Genomic DNA, 21,439 nt, shown 5'->3' on the forward strand with positions numbered 1-21,439 from the left:
TTCTGGGCACCTCCACGGTGAAGCCAGGCATGGTTAGCGCTGTTGGGGCCGGTGTGGAGGCTAAGCAAGCTATTGTCCAGAGTTGCAGCGTGGGGCCCGTGATGAGAATAGGCACCGAGGCGAGAATTAACAGGTCCGAGGAAATTGAGCCCGAGACCCAGCCGAGGCGGGAATCGAACCCTCGTCCCTGGTCAGAACTCTGCATCAGGGTCTGCCACTCTCACCATTGAGCCACACTCCTCCATAGAGCCCTATAAAATCACAAAGAGACCAGGAAATGAGCCTTCCCTGACTCCCATGCCAAGGTATTAAGACTCACAAAAGAGAGAAGGACTATAAAACTCAGGGATGCTAACCTCGATTGTAATGAAAGGTTCCTGTCCCCGATTATATCTCAAAGATATATCTAAGACGAGGAAAAATAAGAGCAGGAAAATTAAATAATTTCCTAATACTGTTCCCACCCACTATGCAATGGCATGCTTCATCATAGAGCCGCTGCAGACGTCCAGACGCAGACCAACACACTGGACGGAGTGCCGTTTTTTTTAGTGGTGAGGGAGAAGGTTGAAAAGGAAAACAAAAGAGTATAAGTGATAGGGAAAGCTGTTCCCTTGAGAAGGGATCTCGGGTGCAGAAAAGAAGAGCAAAACAGTCTAAGGAGATACCTAGTTATTACCTTTATTCTTGGTTCCCCTTGACTGGATTAAAAGGTCAAACGAACTAGGGATATACAGGAGGGGTAACTGCGCCTTAATCCCTACTGCAAGTGCCAACATGTTTCGGACTCTCCAATTAGCCCGTTGGGTCAATGCGGCCTTCTTCATGGTGTAGATCCCTTGATATTTAAGGTCACAACTCGTGTTGTGGGTTCTGTGGGACTCTGGTTTATTTCTAAGATTTCGTATTTTCTGCTGAACCTTCTACTGTATAGGTAGGGAAAACATTTTCTGTGGGGAAAATAACAACTGATAATTCTGTGACAGTCCCTTTTTAACAACCTTCCTTTATGTAATTCCCCTACACCCTCTATAGTGCACCTCCTATGTTGTGCTCGGTTTCTTGTCTCATTAGTTATACCGCTAATCCTTAAAATCATATGGATGCAGTTCCAATCACACTGACAACAGTGAAGTGGTGTGTTGATAAAAATCCTTTGTTGTGCGGGGACACAAGCCCTCTTGCAACCATTTTATGTGGAAACAGGAGTAACTGTGCCTCGGAAACTTGGTAAGTAAAAAACCACGTCTTATCCAGGTTTACAAGAACTGCTCTAAACCCAGGACCACCGGGGCATTGCTGTCTTATTGTCAAACTGTGTACAAAGATACAAGAACACGTGATTTATCCAACATTGAAACCAATTCTTTACTTAAAAACACAATAGTGAACTTCGCTTGCCCCTACATATCCCCAGAAGCACTGGACCCTAGTTCATCCATCAAAGCTGCTGCTTAATTTTACGAGTCTTATTAAACCTTTGCACCGAGACTCCCAGCAACTCGAATCCCATCCAGAACTCCCTCTTTCTACGCAGGTAAGATACGCACTGGAATACTGGGAGGACTCTCCTTGATGTCTCAGGCGGCCTACTATCTACATGGTAAATAACTGGGACCTCTGTTTCTGTCACTCCCCCACTTACTTCTTCAAAGACCGGCGTTTGTCCTATTTCCCCCCCATGTCCTAGTCTCCCCCCCCCCCCCCTACCTCCTCCAATCGGGTCCTCCGACGATGCCCTACTCTCGTTCAGGCTGCTTATTAACACCTTGGCTGCTATGGCTTTTCCCCGCCGGTGCTGCAGATCCTCCATCCCCATTGTTCATGACTAGCTCAGCTCGTCATAAGCACACGACCAGTGTACTGCATGACGAGCGGAGCTCGTCATGAGCAGCGAAGGGGTTAATGTTACTGCTGCCATCACGTGATCGGAGCTAGATCCGGACCGGGAACAACTAGAATGATACCAATACAGAGCAATGTCTGTTTGTTTATGGTGGCCATGTTGGAATTCCCGCCCACAACTAATTCCCTTTCTAGGTAATACCACAGGGGAATAGAGTGCAGAAAACAGACTTTTAAAGGGTTACAGGACTCCACCTCTCCCCCTCTCTCCTTATATCTGAGTGAACAAAAAGGGAGAAGGCCGGGAGTTTGACTCGTTTTAACCAAGATGACACCACACTCATCTGTCCAGTGCTTATGCGTTTGTCATTAAAGTTTATAATTTACATGTGCCTCTCTCTCCCTTCTTATGGGATCGTAGAGTCAAAGAAAGTAACCTCAGCAGGCCTTATGATAGCAATCCAATGTTACAAAGAACCATTTCTCAAATTATTTATTCAGTCTAAAAATTCTCAGATCACGCCCACAAATATCTCAAGGGACGGGGAGAAGTCTCTGTAAACGTATCAATGTTCTAATTCAGACTTCTCTCGTTCTTAATTGCTTGTTATCCCATTAAGCTAATACCAAGGATCGCTGTGCAATCTGTTCACCCATCTCTGTTCTCTAACAAAGAGGAAGTTTGTAGTGTAATTGACGTTTGGTGGAATATATGGTCTGTCAATGACTGTCCATACAAAGTTTTTTTTTCGTTGGACCCCTCTCCTTGAAGTGGGTTGTGAGTTTTGTGTTTGTTCTGCCACAACATATATTACTCATATGCTCCAGTATTCGGACCGTTACACAGCGCGTCGTCATGCCCACATATTGTAATTTGCATGGGCATTTCAAAAGATAGATCACATTATCGGAATTGCAAGTGGTGCGTTTCCTCAATTACCATGGTTGGTTCAGGCCGATATCTACACTCTTCCCATTCAGTGTCTGAGGGCACGCTTTACAGTAGCCACAAGCATAATGGCCCATCACAGGAGGTAGGTGCCAGAGATTCTCGCTCCCAATCTCTGTTGGTCTCCGTGTCCTAGGTCTAGTGTGAACCACAATGTCTTTTATGTTCCCTCTCTTTTTGAAGGGGAGCAACGGGGATGGCTGGTTCAAGCCATTGGAATTCAATATGTGTCAATGTTTCTGTACAATCTTCTTCATTTGATTGGCTGTAGTATTGAGTGTCATGACACAAATAGCTCTATTCTCCTGCTCTCTCTGGTGAGTTTCCAGGAGAGACTCTGTTATTTTTAGTGCGTTTACGTGCCTTCTTGATCACCAGTTCAGGATAATCCCGATCACGTAGCTTCTTGCTCAACACCTATGCTTCTCTATTGAATTCTGTTAGTTCTGAACAGTTCCTGCGCAGGAACTGTCTGTGCGGGTGATTCTTCATCAAGGAACAGCAAAGACTTCAAGCTCTTCGGCCGTCAGCAATAACATATGTATGTAAATACATAACACATGAAATAGTAGGAGTAAATACATAATAAAAGGCTCAAAAAACAATTCCTATATAGTACTACAAGATAGAGAAAAAAAACACTTGTAACGTATTCCTGTCATTATGTTAGTCCAAACTACAGCCAATCATGCGCCAGCACCCTTCCAGAACCTTCTCCTCAGACCCTCAGATTTTCTACCGCACGTCGTGTGAAGGGAGTCTCCCTGAGCTCTGCTCAGTTTTCTCTACTTCTTCAAGTTTCCCAGTCTTCTCAACATGTCTTCAAGTAAGAAGTCTTTATTTAGACCTTGCTCTTCTTGTGGGAAACTGCGTCTTTATTCTGAGGACCCCCACAAAAAGTTCATTTATTGCCTTTATCTCGACCATGAAGTTGGTAGCTGTAAGTTTTGCAGGACTTTCTCTACAAACACTCTTAAGGACCGAGATGGCCGTCTCCTCATTTGGCTCCACCGTCTTTAGGATAAGGATTCGGCATTGTCAGATGCAGAAAGTTTGCAGTCTGGACCTTCTAATGCAGCTTCTATGCGTAGTAGTGTGCAGGATGTGCCTTCACGCTTTCTAAAAAGGAAGAAACTTTCCATGTCTGTGACTCCTGCGGTATCGTCACCACCTCCTACTGCTGCTACGCCCACGAGACCTGACTCTCGGGCGTCTTCTGCTGCTTCCCATCGTGTTTCTGCTCAGAAACATGTTTTGTCGTCGACTGGAGCGTCGACGATTGTCCCGACGACTAAATCTGCCGTCTCCGGATTGGCGACAGTGACGACGACATCAGCGTCCGGATCGTCGACTACCGCTACGTCGACGTCGTCCATGTCGACTAAGGTATCCCTCAGCTTCAAGACCGTCTCGTCGACGATACCGATTTCCTCGTCGACAAAAAAATCTGCTTCGTCGTCAGCAAAGTCTTCGTCGCCGAAAGCTCACAAAAAGTCTTCTTCATTGACGGTCCCGTCGACGAGGGCTCCGTCTGCATCAACTCCGTCGACGTTGGCTTCATCATCGCCGACGGCTTCGTCGACTATTTTAACGTCGACAGCTGCTCCGTCGACGACTGATTTCTCTGCAACGACTTCGTCGACGCCTCTACCAGCGTCGTCGTCTGCTCCCTCGACGGTGGTTCCTTCATCGTTTGCCTCATTACCTTTGGTGCCTTTGTTTTCCGCTGGGTCTGGCTCTTCCACCGCCGACCCCCTTGCACCATTGTCGTCAAGGGCCAGTTGACCAACTATCTCTTCCAGGTCCACAGCCTCCCTCGCCCATGTTCGCCACGGGCTCTGAGCCGGATTCTGACTCTGATCAGGATGTGGGTGATTCTTTCAGAGTGGCACGCAGTCCGTCGGATTTGGTCATTGTGCCAAGATTACGGTGATGATGATGATGACGACCAGTATTTTCAAGCAGAAGAACGCTCTATACAAGTTCCTGCTGCGACGTTGCCATTGTCGCTCATCTCGAATCTCCGACATATGTTGGATGACTACAACCGGCGTTTCCCGCCTTCTCCGCAGGGTATGCCTATGCCTCATGTGCCTGCGACTGCGCGGCTCCGGTCTCTGTTCCGCCACCAGCGCCTTCACCACAGGTCCAGACGTCTGTGAAGATCCACACTACTGTGTACCCCGTTGATGATAATGACGTCACTCCCGAACGGGTGAAGTCCAAAGAATCAGCCATTCAAACAAGTCCACACTGTACCCATCATAGACTTTATATGGGCTGAAGGGGTGAAGCGCGTGCAAACACCAAATTCACTGCCGGCTCAACTGCCTCGCCTTGAGGAAAAAATACAAGGCGCCGGTGCCTTGTCGCTCATCCAAAGGCCATCTTAGGCCGCTACGACCGCCAGATGTGGTCAGACTTGTCTGCCCTGGTGAACCTCCTTCCTGATGCTTCCAAGGCTGAAGCTTTCGCAGCTTGCTGGTGCAGTGGTTATACGAAGGCAGGGCTGGTTACGGTCCACCTCTTTCCGCCAAGAAGTTCAATCCAAGATCTTGGATATGCCTTACGACGGTGAGTTGCTTTTTGGAGCCCACATAGACGAGGCTTTGCAGACAATTAAAAAGGACACTGACACTGCTCGCTCATTAGGGACTTTACAGTTTCGGAAGCAGCCATTTCGGGGTGCGGCACCTCCTCAACTTTTCGTGGAGGAAACTCTCAATACCGCTCCTACCATCAAGGTAACCAACGTTACTCTTCCAACCAACAGCAGTCCTCCCGACAGCAGTCGTCAAAATCCTACAGGGGAAAATCCTCCTATAGAGGATCCACTCCCAAACGTCAATGACGTGTGTTCCCCCCCCCCCCCAGCGTTGGAGGTCGAATCTGGTTTTTTTTTCTCAGTGGTCCTCCATCACCTCGGACCGCTGGGTTCTGGACATTGTAAAAAAGGGCCATGCTCTAGAGTTCATCAAGATTCATCCTCCCACTCTACCGTCTTGCCCGCCTCCTCCCCACCTCAAGGAGCTTTTCCATCAAGTTCATCTTCCAATTTAGAAAGGTGCAGTCGAAGTGGTTCCCAAGTCTCAGAGGAAAGGGTTTCTATTCCCGTTTTTTCCTAATACTCAAGAAGACGGGAGATTGGCGACCGATTCTGGATTTGCGTGCGCTCAACAGGTACCTGAAGAGCCAATCCTTCCGCGTGCTTACACTGGTAGAGATACTGCGTCTTCTCTCCATGGGCGACTTGATAACCACTATCGACCTACAGGATGCCTACTTCCATGTTCCAATGTTTCAAAAGCATCGGAAGTACCTGCGCTTCCGGGTGGAACGGAGAGACTTCCAGTTCAAGATGTTGCCTTTCGGGCTCCGATGGGCCCTCGTGTCTTCACGAAAGTATTGGCTCCAGTAGTGGCTTACTTGCGTCTCCGAGGTGTCCAAATCTTTCCATATCTGGAAGACTGCCTCCTCAAGTCAGTCTCACGAACAGCTGTGTCAACACACCCGTCTTTGTCAGGATGTGTTTCGATCTCTCGGCCTAACCATCAATGTCGACAAGCCTCAGGTCGAACCGGCTCAAAGCAGGAATTTTCTGGGAGCAACATTGAACACAGTGCTTTCAAAGGCATTTGTGTCCCAAGAGCGTCAACAAAAGATCCTTCGCTTGGTGTCTCTGATTCGGGCAAGAATGTCAGTTTCTGTCCGGATCTTGAGGTCATTTCTGGGGATGGCATTGTCTTGTATTGCACTGATCCCCAATTGCAGACTTCGGACTCGCCCCATTCAGGAGGAATTGGACGTACAGTGGCGTCAGGTCTCCGGTTCTTTCAACGACCTCGTGAGTGTCACCCCTCGCATGAGATCGGCTCTCCACTGGTGGGTGCAACCGTCCAACCTTGCGACAGGAACATCTTTCCTCTCCACCACTTCAAAACTCAAGCTCACAACAGACGCCTTATTAGAAGGCTGGGGTGCTCACCTTCATGGCCTTTCCATCAAAGGCAAATGGTCTCCGCTTCATCGTTCCTGGCACATCAACAGGCTGGAGCTGATGGCAATTTTTCTGGCACTCAAGTCGTTCCTTCCTGTGCTTCACGGGGAATGAGTGCTCATTCAGACGGACAATACCACCAGTATGCACTATGTCAACAAGCAGGGCGGAACCAGGTCTCCACTCTTGTCTCGGCTGGCTCAGTCGATCTGGGATTGGGCAATCCGTCATCAAGTTTCACTGACTGCTGTGGATCTGCCGGGCGTCTCCAACATACTAGCGGATTCCCTCAGCAGGTCAGCGTCATCGACCCACGAGTGGAAGTTACACCAACCGACTCTCGACCTCGTTTTTCAACGATGGGGTCGTCCGTCTCTGGATCTCTTTGCAACACCCGAGAACAGGAAATGCCCATCTTACGCAAGTTGGCATCCCCACCATGGGTCGTGCGGGAATGCCCTTTTGATGAATTGGTGCGATCTATTCGCTTACACTTTTCCTCCGATCCCATTGGTGCCTCGTTTGCTGTGGAAGATGCGGAGGCAGCCCTGCCCTATTCTCCTGATCGCTCCCAGATGGCCCCGTCAGGCATGGTTCTCGGAGTTGCTCCTTCTGTCCCAGTGCGAGCCCATCCTCCTTCATCCTGGACCGGACCTTCTGACGATGGACAAGGGTCAAATTTGCCATCCGAACCACTCTTCTCTACAATTGTCGGCCTGGAACCTGAGCACCTTGAATTTGCGCATTTGAATATCTCGTCGGAATGCCGAGACATTCTCGCTCAGGCCAGGGCTCCGTCTACCATTAAGACTTACAAACTTAAATGGAAGAGGTTCTGCCATTGGTGTGTGGCTACAGATATCCATCCTATCCATTCCACTCCGGAGCAGCTACTTCCGTTCTTTCTGGACCTGGCTAAATCCGGGCTTTCCCATACTACTTTGAGAGTTTTCTTGGCGGCAATCTCTTGTTTCAGGCAGGATGGCTCCTCCTCTCTCTGCTCTTCCAGAGTTATTCGTCAGTTTTCAAAGGACTGTTCCGGAAGTTCCCACCTCTTCGGCATCCTCCTCCCACTTGGCATCTCAATGTCATCGTAGCCCAACTAATGAAGGCGCCATTCGAGCCTATCCATAGGGCGGACTTAAAGTTTCTGACCTGGAAGGTAGCCCTTCTCCTTGCTCTGACATAATCTCGTTGCGTGAGTGATCTTCAAGCTTTCACTGTCAAACCTCCTTTTCTTCAATTCAAACCTGATTGTGTGGTGCTTCGAACCAACCCAACTTTCCTGCCGAAGGTGCCTACGGATATCCATCTAAACAAGCCTGTTTTCTTAAAGACTTTCTTTGCCGATCCTCAATCTCCGACAGAGCAACGATTGCACTCTTTGGACATCAAACAATGCCTTAAATTTTACATCAGCAGGACTGCCCCTTTTCGCAGGTCCGATCAACTGTTCATTGCCTACGGACGCATGCGTAAAGGGCGCCCTGTTTCCAAGCCAACTATTGCACGTTGGATTTCTTCAGCCATTATCTTATGCCATCAGCAGGCAGGCAAGCCTCTACGATCTTCAGTGAGGGCTCATTCCACCAGGCCGGTGTCCTCCTCTACCGCCCTGTTTGCTGGTGTGCCGCTTCATCAGATCTGTCGGGCAGCCACGTGGTCCAACCGGCACACGTTCACGAAGCACTACTGCTTGGATGCCATCAACGAGGCGGATACAGCAGTGGGACAAGCTGTTCTTCGTCATCTTTTTAACTAAGGTGAGCCTCTGTCTTCCCTCCTCCGCTATGGTTTTTATGATTGCTATCAGTACTTACATGACTGTATTATTACTGTCTCTTTGGTTTTCTCCATGCTGTTGGATAGCAATCTCTTCGGATGTTGCTGCTCTCTATTTTATTCAAGCATGTGAATCTATGAAAGACACCCTAATACTGGAGAAGAACAATTGTTACTTACCTGTAAACAAGTGGTTCTCCAGTATTGGTGTCTTTCATAGATTCACATGCGACCCACCCTCCTCCCCTCAGAGGCTCGCTTCTCCTCATCAACTCTTTTGTCACTCTTGTGCTACGAAAATCTGAGGGTCTGAGCTCTGAGGAGAAGGTTCTGGAAGGGTGCTGGCGCCTGATTGACTGTAGTTTGGACTAATATAATGACAGAGAGAAAAAACACTGGTAACATATTCCTATCATGTATTCCTTTGTGGGAATTGGTTTTTGAGCCTTTATTATGTATTTACTACTACTATTTCATGTGTTATGTATTTACATACATGTTATTGGTATGTTGTTGCTATTTTATTTACTGTGGGACTACCACGTCGACGACAGGGAATATTCAAGCATGTGAATCTATGAAAGACACCAATACTGGAGAACCACCTGTTTACAGGTAAGTAACAATTGTTCTTCCTATCCATAGAATCCCAGATTCCAGTAGTAACAAGTGCCCATAATGTAGTAGTAACAAGTGTATGCTTTTGGGGATTTAAAACATTTGAGAATAATCTTGCCTTGTATTCCACAAGAAATCCATGCTCCCGCCGTGACAGCCCTGATCCAATCTAAGCTGGGTTCTGGGAATGCTTTCTGGCTGGAAGTGCCCGAGGCGTTCCTTAAAATTACACCTGGTGCAAAGGTTTGCTGCTAGAGTGGTTACAAGTGTCAGACTCTGAGATCGTATTACTCTTATTCTTTGCTCTTCACTGGCGTCCATTAAAGAAAATAATACAGTTTAGAATCTTGTTTATAGAGCATAAGATGATCGGATTGGTATTCTGTGTAGGATGGAAGATTTCCTGCCTTGCCTAATAGTGGTACAAAAGGGGGTGGTGATGGACGGAGCATCTGAATCAATCAAACACTCACACCCAGTCAAAAGATCTGGGTTTAATCCATCACCATTCTTTAGCCCACTCTGCCACCCCAGTTCAGACATGGCTATATGCAAATCAGTCTGACCCTGTGCCCATGCCTGTTAGTGGAGCAGGAAGTGCTACTACAAAAAGGTGCAATAGAGGAAGTGTTGTTACACGAAAGTACATAATAAGCTAATTCTTTGTAATTTTTTCAGACCCAGGAAGTATAACTTCAAACAACTAAAACTAGTCATCGGACCTCAAAATGGATATTTAGAGATAGGCAAATTAAAGATGACAATATTTCATGAACTCATGAAAATTTGATTCACCCCCAAATCCCCCCCCGTCCACCCCCCCCCTTCAACCCAATAATTCACCTCAGGCCTCAAAATCCTAAAAATGTTTCTAGATCTGCATGTCTAGTGACTTAAATAATCTACTCAAGCTATTTATTTATTTATTTATTTATTTATTTATTTATTTATTTATTTATTATTTTATTTTTTTAAAACCTTTATTTGACATTTTCAACCAGATACAAACACAGGCCTACAACCCCCAGAGCTGGCCGCTAAGCAATTGCAACACAGTACTACAATAAAAAACTTCCGACCCAGCCTCCCGGGGAGCATAGTCGCTACATCCACAATGCGTACTGGTTGGAAGACACATCAAGTTGGGAACAGGATACAAAAGGTTTCATTTTATAATATAAGATAGAAGGATCAGGTGCCATACAATATCTCGAGCTATGAAGAAGGGACGAGCGAAATAGCAGTGTGTCCACAGTCAATTCGTTTTCATGTAGGTCAGTGGCGTTTAAGCAGACGACACCGGATAAACAAGCATACTAGTACGGCTCGCGCCATCATTTATGCCCACCCAGTGACCCCGAAACATCGCAAGAGTTAAGGCACAGATGTGAAAGCAGAGATGGACCAAACAATGAACCCACTACACTGACCAGTAAAAAGAGAAAAGAAAAGGCCAAAGAAAGATAAGAAGAGTAAAAAGGCCATAGAAACAAAGAAAAAACAAAACTCCCATCCCCTAGCCCCCCACCCTGCACCCCTGCAGATGACTACGGCCTACCCCCCTAGCAGTGTGCCTGTCGCCCAAGAACCGAAGCCCGAAATATAGAAGAAACAGAGAAAAAAGGGGAAAGAAATTAAAGCCCACCCAAAAAGGGGAAATGGAGGAAGGCTTAATTCAACGCACTCCCGGACTCCGTTAATGCAATAAAACAATCCCGTTAACCAAATACCACAATGAACAACCCAGACAACAATCTCAGCCTTGGCCCCGTCGATTAAATTCGCTGAGTCCGTCAGGGGAAGAAAGCCCTGTCCTCAAAATGTCGAAAGGTACACAGAAGTCGGCCGAACAGGGGTCCACAGATGAAAAAAGAACAGCAGGTCCTAAAGTAGTCGACTGGTACCAATGATGCCCCTCCCCATCTCCGAAGCCAGGCTTTGTCCCATCCGCCATCTTAATAGACCGACTGGGGAATGGGGGTCGACACAGTCCAAAACAGTTCACAGTACCAATTAAAAGGAACCGAAGTGGGGACAGCATGTAAATGTTCCGACAGTTGCAAAACCGGGGAGTCCAACGGAGTAATTGAGTCACCAAGCACAGTACTTTCGGGTAGCTCCACTGCGATAGGGGCAAATACAGCTTCCAGCACTGGGTCTAAGTACGCCACCGGGGCTGCAATCGAAAGGTGAGCTGGCCGCCGGGCCTCGGGCGTCAAGTCAGGATCCGGTCTCATTCCTTTGATTCCATCCGCCGCCAACAACAGGCTGCAGGTCTGAGCTTTAACAGTCTCCCGAAGTGCCACGAGGGCCTCCAGCACCGTACACTGTGACGGGCCACTTTGAGCCTGCTCCGTCAGCCTCCATTTTTCCTCAGGCATGGTGGTCCCCACGGAGAGGCGCCTTCTCCGGGGGAAGATTAGGCGGGGCAGGAATGAGCCATGAGGGACAGACTGTTAGCGTGCAGTAGCGCGTAGTGAGATTCCAACCCAAGGGGTACCGGCGATATGAATGCCGGACCCCCGGTCCGGGACCCCCGCAACACAGCACCGTGCGTCACTAGTCACCTCACCTCCTATAGAGCACCAGGCAGCAGATGGTAGCAGAGCAATCCCAAAAGTCCAAATGTTCCAGAGACCGGACCCAACCGCATTCCACAGTCCGTTGTTGTTCAACTCGGACCCGGCTAGGCCAGCACTCGAGACCCCGGCTTCCCGGCTGGGTTAGGCCTCTAATCGGTCCTCGACGTTACTCCGCTCCACGATGTCGGAGAAACTCTGGGATCACATCATCGGAGTGCAAATCGGGTCACACACACGGATCCGGGGCAGGAAATCAGTATAGGTGACAGGATAGTAGAGCGTAGGACGGAGGTCAGCGGAGCCGGGAGACTATGCGGCTATCTTGGTTGGTGTCGTAGCTCCTCCTCCTACTCAACCTATTTATAATGCTCTTGACCCATAAAGTGGTTTCAAATTAATTGATCCTGGGCAAGTATTTTAATTCACTGAGATGCTATTTTCTTCTTTATTACATTTGAGAGCACCTTCAAATATGCACGTTCTGCAGGTCTGCTATACTGAAGACTCTTGTTTGGTTTTTAATAGACTAAACTTTTGCTCCACATGTAATACAAATCTAGCCACGTATAGGATACACATGCCCATTGACTTGCCTCAGTTCATTAACAGCTTTGTCATCAGTGCAGGGAAAGGACTGTTTCAGAACTCCTGTTTAAAAACTGTCACTTGTGATAAATACATAACTAAAACACAAAGTGGAAGCACACTGTAATTTGCAACCAGCAGATATTGCATTGAATTGCCCAAAGAATTTCCCACAGACATGTGGTTTTAAAACTATATGGTGTACAATGTCTGCAAATTGAGTTTCTGCAAATATTGGTCATTTTCCCATCACCGAGTGTTGTGATTTGATTTGCGCCTATGTAAATCTTCGTTTGCATCACACTTCTGGATTAAAAAAAAAACTTTCATAATTCCTGATATATTTTGAAATAACTGTACTTTTAATTTTTAAGCTGTTTCAAAAACCTGACATTTTACAGCTTTTTTTTTTTTTTACAGTTCATGTCAGGATAATTCACTTGACAAAAATCACTAACTATAATAAGAGAAAGAAAAGTAAACATTTTCTAGGAACAGATCAGCAACAATTAGTAAAAAGACAAACTGACATTTGACCTCTGTCCTTAAACAGACAACAATGTGTCAAGACAAAAACAAGATTTAAAGACCTCTTTACTGCTCATTCACTTTCTGAATGAACAGAACACCTGTTCCTTCCAGTTTAAATTAACTCGCCAGCAAGGTTGAGTAAATCCTAAAAATAGCTCCACCTGATCAAATCCCACTCGAAATTGAATGCTGTACGCCAGGTAATCGACATGCAGGCGAAGTCAAATCCCATCTGTTTCTTTAACCCCTCCCATGCTGGTGACGAACCCCAGCTGTCACGCCCTACGGTGGGCGTGTGCTGATGACGGCTGGGGTTCGTCACGGCCCCGCCCTGTTCTTTTGTTTACCGCACAGCGGTAAAATCGCGGCCGCAGTGAAGGGGTTAAAGCTCTTTTGTTGATCAAATAAGCTAGCCAGACCTAAAAAAAAGGGTAAAAGAAGAAATTCAGGGAGAGTGCTCAAGAGCATACTGTCGAGAAAATGCAACTATAGCGACTTGCGTTGCAGCAGGGAATTCTAGGAATGCTCTCTTGACATGTCCAAGCCCTATACAGAGCTCCTGTTTCTGTAAAGACTTGCAGTTGTTCCAGAATCCTTCCAGGCCATGGTAATGTGGTAAACGGCAAGTTTATAAATGTGATAAAAGTTCCTTGACTGAGTTCATGCACAGATGCACCGGTTTTCTTTTAGTGTAGTCTGCCAACACATTTTTTATGTAGCACACAACTACAATTCGTATAGCTCAGTAGAGCATTTTGATTTGGGGCTACTTATATGGGTCGAAGACAAGATTCCGGGCAACTTCTATGGGTCTAAGACCAGTCTAAGTGCCTAACTAGGAGTCTGGCGGTCTGAGGACCGCCAGACTTGTGGTGGCAGCCCAGCCACCGCTGCACCGGCGATCAACAGCCCTATTACGAGTTGCGCGGTTGGACAGTAATTGAACCGCTGGCTCTGCCAGGGAACGAGCCAGCAGTCGGGGCCAAAATACTGTATTTGACACCGTTCTTTTTTCTTAAATATTTTGATTTCCTTACTCAATGTGGTTTCTACCGTGGTTTATTGCTTGTGTATAAATCAGATGTTGCTATTTTCCTCTTAAGATTTTGCATTATAATATATTTTTTTTATTTTTGTTTTTACTAGATGGCTTGTAATTTCAGTTGGTCTAGTCCGTGCTTATCTTACCAAGGGCAGCTATCACGGCCTCTATTATGCAATAGAGAAACCTTTAAAATATTTCCAAACCGGAGCTCTACTTGAGGTGAGTGGCAAGTTTTTGTGGATGGTTTTGTATTTGCACACGCTGTGCCTTAAACATGAAGGAAAGCGGGCCTTAGGTGAGTAAATGGCATTGGCCGCTGCTGACTCTGGGTTTCTCCCTTTCCCTTCCTCTTTTTTAAGGTCAGTCACACAAACTTTAGTTTCTTTTTTGCTGTTCAGTAGTAGAGCTCAAGTATACGTGTCGTAGGAGATTTTTTGAAATTGCAATCCGTGACACAATTCAGGAATTTCCAACCAGTACCCAGTTAGTAATGGATATCCCCATAACATGTGTAGCTTACCCACCCCTCTAATCCGCATCTGGGGCATTCATGTGACGTGTGAGGGGGAAATGGGAATTGTCTGCTTGGGGTAAGGTCGGCTCATTGTATTACATAATAGCAGATACATTTTTACTGTGTCTCTGGGATACATTTGGGATAGCCACTAAGTTTTTAGTCCTGCCTCCAGCCGAAATTGGAGCTTACATATCCTCCTCCCATTTATCTTTGAGGTTGGCGAGTGGTCACATCTTGTTTGCTCGTACTTGATATAGGGCTGACAACAATCTGCGCTTAGCCTCTGTAGATCATGGAAACTGGCAGGCCTGGTGTGTTGGGGGCGGGAGGGGTTGGTTCATCACCTCACCCATTGTCGCATGGCCGTCATTAAGGTGCCTTGTAGCAAATAATGTCCTGCTCAGACATTGTATTCCTCCCTTAAGACGTCAAAATGTAGCGGATCTCCACCACGAAAATGGTCGTCATGTCCACCCAACTCTGAAACCACAACCCATGTTCTTTTTGTGTGAATGTAACCGTAGCCCGTAGCAGAAGCATGGGTTAGTAGGGTTCGGAAATATGACTCTTTTGGATTGTGCAAACCCAACCGTGTCTAGTCACCCTCCAGTCGCTGCGATTTCCAGTGGCAGTTTGTTTGGAGTCCAGAGGAAGGGGCAAAAATATGCCCGGGCGGGGTTTCGGGAGTAAAGTCCCTGGCAACCCCTTGCCCCGCATCCCCTGGAGCCAGTGAAGATACCATTGTAGCTGCGCTACCAAATACTATGTTTCAAAATCTTTGTCTACCTTTGAGGACAGACAAATCAGTTTAGTCAAAGCTACTCTTTGCTGTCCCCTACCCCATATCAAGCACACTAGTATTGAATCCAAGTTTCTAAATTTACTTCTAGGAATGAGAACCAGAAGGGCCGCAAAATAGCAAGGTAGACGCAGTAACACCACCATCTTAGTTATTGGTATCCTGCCAGGGACTGAGTTTGGGAGTGTTTTTCAGAAGCCATACTGGCTCTAATGGTTACAATAGCTGCACCTTTGTTCCCCTCAAGGAGGTAGGGACGATTCCTATAGATTTAAACCCCTAGGCATTTTATCAAGGTCTGATCCTAATGCATTCCGTGTGTGTCTGGCGTATCATTACGAGAAACCCTAATGGGTAAAAAACTGGTTTTACACCATTTTATGCATAGTCCAGAGGCGTCTCAAGTCACTTAGGAGTTGTACTGCCTTCTCTGGGTCCTACCGGCTGTCCCATAGGAAGAACACCTTAACATCGGCATATAGTGAAATATGATATGTGACTACAGGTACATATCCCTGTGAAACTGAGACCCAGTCCAGCTGTACATGCCTTCTGTTCTACTGCTAAAGCAAATAACATTGGGGCCGTGGGTGCCCCTTTCTGAATATTGTTAGATCACCCGCCCTGTTGGAACTCTTGCTTTGGAAGCATAGTATAAAAGTCATGTCCAATTAAGGGGTCCTTATCCTATGCCCATTCTTATGCTGACAGCATATAGTGAGTCTCACTTGAAGCTATCAAAAGCCTTTTCAATGTCTATTGACCTGATCAGGGACTCGCTGGGACTTCCAGATTGTCCATCAGGATGGCTAACCGTCTCCTAATGTTCAATGACATATTACAGCTTAGAATAAACTCAGTTTGATCAGTGTGAATAAGATGTTGCCTATGGAAGTAATATCACTGAAGATCTTAACATTGACATTTAAAATCGGTATGCCCTTATGTTTGTGATGGATCTCCCTGGTTTAAATAGGAGAATTATGAGCACTTCCCTCATAGACTTCTGCCATCCTAGGAGTGATGGCAGGCTAGGCCAGCGTGAAGTCCATATAGGTTCCAGAGTCGGTGCTCCTGGTGAGTTCCCTTTCTGCATTGGGGCTCTCTCAGAATTAAAGGTGGCTAGTTTCGCTTTCATCTCCACTGCGCTTTGGAGGGACTGGTCCTCCAACAAATATATTCTCCATGTGTGTTTGGGGTGGGTGCTGATACAAGAGCGAATGCCCGCTGGCCCTTGACCCAGAGCTGCAACTCCATCCAGTCCCTGTGGATCTGTGAAGAATATACCCCCCAGTCCGTGATTGCACTGAGGTTGGCAGAGTAGAGCATTGCATATTCAAGACCCATTGTATGAAATTGTTTCTTGACCTCAAGGAATGACGCCCTCTCTTTTTAAACTGCCAGTATAAAATCGGAGCAGCTAATCACCTTCTATTCTCAATGTGAGATTGCCAAGTTCTCAAGCTTATTGCAGTATATGTTCTTGCAGAGCAGAAGTCTGGCCACTCCCATGCAGGGAGACGCCCCGGGGGAGGGGGGGGGGGAGAATGAAGGTGCGCCAGGACCCTTTGTCCCTGTTCTAGGGAGACAAACACTCGGAGGCCAAGGTTTCTCTGAGTGAGGTCTCTAGGTATACCGCAGTGTCTCAGCCCTCTCTCCTCTCTGATGAGCCCACTACTCGTATCTTTTTCCTGTGGGTCCTCCCCTCTGTCTTCTGCTCTGTGCTCCAGCCCCTTGAGTCTGCCCATTACACTGGCCATCTGCGTTTTCAGATCCTTAGTTACAGGGAGTACATATCTGAGCTACCTGCTCATTTTTTACAATTAGATCAGTTAGCTCACGTGGGTCATGTCTGAGTAAGCCTATATCCACCACTGTCATATCCATCTTAAGCTCAAGTGCTTCTCTTGTGTCCTTGATGGCCAGCACTATGTTGTCAAATTTATTGGGTTGAGCAGGAGTCTGCTCCCTCTGTGTCCCATCATCTCCATCTGTGCAGCTTCACTCCGTGTCGGCCCTCCTATGGATTTCCGACATCACCTCTTCCCATCGCGAATGGCGTCCCGTGGTGATGGGTGGCTTGTGCAAATTCTCCAGATGATTTAATCATAGGCCGCTTCCTGGGGCCCTGTCCTGGTCCATGGGGCCTGGATCTCAACAGTGGCGTTATCGGGGAGGGGGGAGGAGATCCCCTCTATTCACTTACGGGGCACAAAGTCGATGGATGCGGGTGACGAGGTGGCCAGCAATCTTCCAGTGTACCTGCCCCTCCCGTCCCACAGCAGTGAATTCCCCCAGGCTTACTGTTGGTACTCCAGGGATCGGCACCTTGTGTTGCGTTAAGTTGCTTGTTAATGTGAATGTTATGGGGGATTTGTAAAGCGCACGGCTACTCCAAGGAGTGTCCCGGCGCTAAGAAGAGCCGGGACTCTGGCTGGCTGGAATATAGGGAGTAATTATCTTTCTGATATACTGAGCACCACTGTTATGAAGAGCCTTGTAGGCCAGCACAAGCTAATTGAAGACAATCCTATTTTTCACTGTGTAGGGGCTTGGGCTGTCAGGGGGAGGACATCACCAGTGGCCCACCATCTCCTCATCACTGACCGGTTCCCCCAGGCACCATCACCCCGGGCTCGTGTGCTGCGCCACTGGTGATCGACAGGACAGAAATCTGATTTACTCCGAGCGGCACATGGTGTTGTGGGCGCAGCTGGAGCAGTCAAGCATTCTGTGTGGGTGCCTCTTCCCTGCAGTCTCAGCCACAGGATTCATGGGGGCAGCAGTACTGATTTGGCTGGAGACGATTTTGCTCTGCCACCGCCAGTAAAGCAGTCCCAAGGCCTGTCGCAGCATCTCGAGCCACATGTGGGAATCATGTTATGGCCGGCGGCACGTCTGCCCATGAGGTAGTGGCACATGGGGGTGGTGGCCGAATTGAGGCAGGCAGGAAGTCTGTTCGAGAATTCTGAGATTGGCTGGGTCCTCCAGCACACATTGGGAGATTCCGGAGCCCCTCTGCAGTTTCTGCTCGGGGATAACATTTTGAGCAAGGTCACGTCCCCGATCACGAAGCACAACAGCTCCCATAAGCCTTCTTGGGGACTTGCAGCTTCCAGGGCAGCCCTTTGGTCTCCCTGAAGCCCCACAGGTTCAGTGTGAGGGGGCAGAGACACAGTGCACTTAACACGAGGAGGGAGATGCAGGACGCAAGGAGCTCACCAGGAGCTTTGCCAGTTAGCTACCCACTCAAACTGTGTTGGGCCTAAGTTATAAATGATATACATCTTCCTGGAAAATACTGGAAGTTTTTTTTCTCCCCAGTTGTGAGTGTGCAGGTTTCCTTGGTGCGACCTTGACCTTTGAATGCTCACCTGTAGGCTTTACCAAAGAGGACTCACTGGTGTGTATTGGTGGGAAGATTGACACCGGGCAAGGTACATTCTGGTTGTCAGCTTCTTGTATGTTTATGTTGTGACTGGTGTAGTGTTTTAGGTCATTTAATGCCGCTAATTGTTGTAGAACAAGGAACTCCTATCTTAATCAAATTTTGGAACTTGTATTTGTATTGAATGCATCCTCAGCGTTTACAATAATCTCCTTTGTCCTTGCAGAGGCTATTGTGAACCGCTGCCCCACTACATCTGTTCTCCACACATTGCACAGAAAATAGAGGAAAAAGGGACACCGTTACGTTTATTAACCAGATAAAGGCCATCATTCTAGATTACAAGGTTGACATTCAGCTTTAAGCTGGTACAAATTAATTCTATTCAGAATAATTTTTATTTCGGCATAAGCCATAAAAGTCATCAATTAATAACATATAAAACATGTAAACCCCACCATATAAACATCAAAAGATGTCATTTAGCACCATGACATTTTTTTCTATTATTCCAAGGATTTTCTAAAAGAATTTCATAGAATAGAAAATACAATAATCAATCAATTTAAAATAGTAATTTTATATGATTCTAAAAATCTTTTAATCGTAATATGAGCAAAAAGAAAGGCTGCTATTGCTGTATCAAGCCCAAGAATTTTGCAACTGCACAAACATGCAAAGGGTTAAATATGTCCTTAAAATCCTTAGTGCAGCGCAGTGACTTAAGATAACTGCCTACACAAAGGGCAGTCCACTGGGGCTGAGCATACCCACCTTGCAATGACTGCCTTCACGGGCAGTGAGCCCACTCTGAAATGGTAATATCACTTCCTACTGAGTGGGGCAGTGATCAGGTCCCAGTACTGCTCTAACTCGTGTAAGGACTTGAAATCCAAAAACTCCCCAGTAAAAGTAGTACCCCTGTCTTTGAGTTCCTCCCTGTATGGTGCATGCCCAGTAGTGTTTTTCCAACACACCCTTTGAGGGGATTTTATCTACATCAGGATGGGGGCCAAGGCAAACCAAACCACTTCAGCAGCTCTTTAACCACATGCGCGCTAGTGGAATTTTGCTCCTACGCTGAGATTTTCAAAACCGCATGTTACGTGACGAGCTGGGCTCGTCATCAGCATGCGAGCGGGCTACACCATGACGAGCCCAGCTCGTCATCAGCGTCGAAGGGGTTAATGGAGGACAGCCCTGGAATTTTGGTACCCCTGTCCACCTTAATTTTTTCTTCTAGAGCAGATGCATAATGCACCTGCTCCGGAGTAACCCAGATTCTCCACCATTAAAGGATAGGTGGCAGAGTAACTTTGAGGGCTACCTTTTTGTCATCCATATCCAAGAACAAGGGGCACAATGAGGTACTAGATTGAAGTGAGACCAATGAACTTATAGATGTATTCTCTGATTTCACAATACGAGTGATGTCACTAAAACACCAAAGCTTCACTCCATTTAAGGCTGCACCTAAAGCTTTAGCTTCATAGACTTTCATCATGTGGCTGCATGTGTATTATTTACCTGTCTCACCAGGTAATGGTTAGTTGCCTTTCTGAAAGCTATTTGTTGAAAATGTGCATGCATGTTTTCTGTGAAACCATCACACTCTGAGATAGTTCAGTCTTTGACACATCGTGAGCGGTCGTGTGCTCTTACCTTTAGTAGATTGTGAACTGGACTTTTCTACATGGGCACTTAGTGTAGTTTAGAGTTTCGTGCCAAAGTGTCTTTTTTTTTATCTTGCCTGAGAAGCATAAAGGAAAAGGGGATTTGATTCTGTTTTTCTTCCTCATTTCTGTTGCCACCGAATGGGCAGGCTGTCTTATGCCTCTTCTGCTTACTAGGTTTAAAGTTACTTAAGAGTACTTCCTTTTATGTTTCAGGAAGTAAAAATCAAAACCTCTGCCTAAGATGCACAGTTAAAACTACCACTATTTAAGGGATGGTTACTTCGTTTATTCACAGTGTGAGTTATAGAAGTAGATGAGTTTACCACATGAGACACTTCTGTGAATCCTAATCCAATTCTATTGCTAGGTTCCTTAATTTTTGTGTGGTATATCCCCATTCTCCTTTTTTCAGATGTGTTGGCTGTCCAGGACCTGCAGTTCAAAGGACAGGAGTGTATGCCCCAAAATCATAAAGACTATTAACATTAAAGTTTGACTCCCAACATGTCCTTGTCCAGATCCAGATCACGTCCACAAGCCTACATGTTCTAGTTTCCTCCTGTGTGCCCCTCTTTCTGTGTGGGTGAAATTTGACATATTGTGACATCTCCAAGTGCCCCATGCTTACGGTTTTGGGGTGGGGGCACTGGGAGATGTTAGAACAGATTGCAAATATGCCCTTTGACAGTGTCATAGCACAGTGTGCCCTCTTGTTACTGCACATCGCTTTACTTGGTTTTATGTCACAAATGATGGCCTTGGAAAATACAATCACTAAAGCGGTCTTTAATATGACTAGATAGGCTTTCCCTATAGTATTTAATACTGGATTTGTAGGATTTCTTTTCAACCATATTCTGAAGACTTTGGAAATGATAGACCTTGTTACAAAAAGGCAAAATAGACTACATAAAAAGCATTTTTCATATTCTATTTAACTAAAGTACTTGGCAAGATGTACATTTTATGAGAAATGCCAATTATTCCACAGTTAGCCAAAGCCTTTCCTTCTCAAAAAGTCGCGGTTTCTTAACAAGTCAGTTTTCTCTAAAAGTGCTGATGAGGCCTAACTCCTTTAAAGGTTGTCCTGTGGTGCTGACACTGCTTAAAGCCATTGGGTGATAA

At 46.5% G+C, this 21,439-nt stretch overlaps 1 protein-coding gene across 2 annotated transcripts in view; it reads left to right on the forward strand.

Moving 5' to 3' along the window:
• LOC147732876 (very-long-chain (3R)-3-hydroxyacyl-CoA dehydratase 2-like) overlaps nt 1–21,439 on the forward strand; it is a 225,507-nt gene that overhangs the window by 30,749 nt on the left and 173,319 nt on the right. For both annotated transcript variants that reach the window (XM_086957419.1, XM_086957418.1), the window contains exon 3: nt 14,036–14,153. In XM_086957419.1, the coding sequence (XP_086813545.1) occupies nt 14,036–14,153 (118 nt within the window). The remainder of the gene's footprint in view (nt 1–14,035; nt 14,154–21,439) is intronic.

The sequence above is a fragment of the Lissotriton vulgaris genome, chromosome 2_1, assembly GCF_964263255.1.
Source record: "Lissotriton vulgaris chromosome 2_1, aLisVul1.2, whole genome shotgun sequence".
In the NCBI taxonomy this organism is placed as follows: Eukaryota; Metazoa; Chordata; class Amphibia; order Caudata; family Salamandridae; genus Lissotriton; species Lissotriton vulgaris.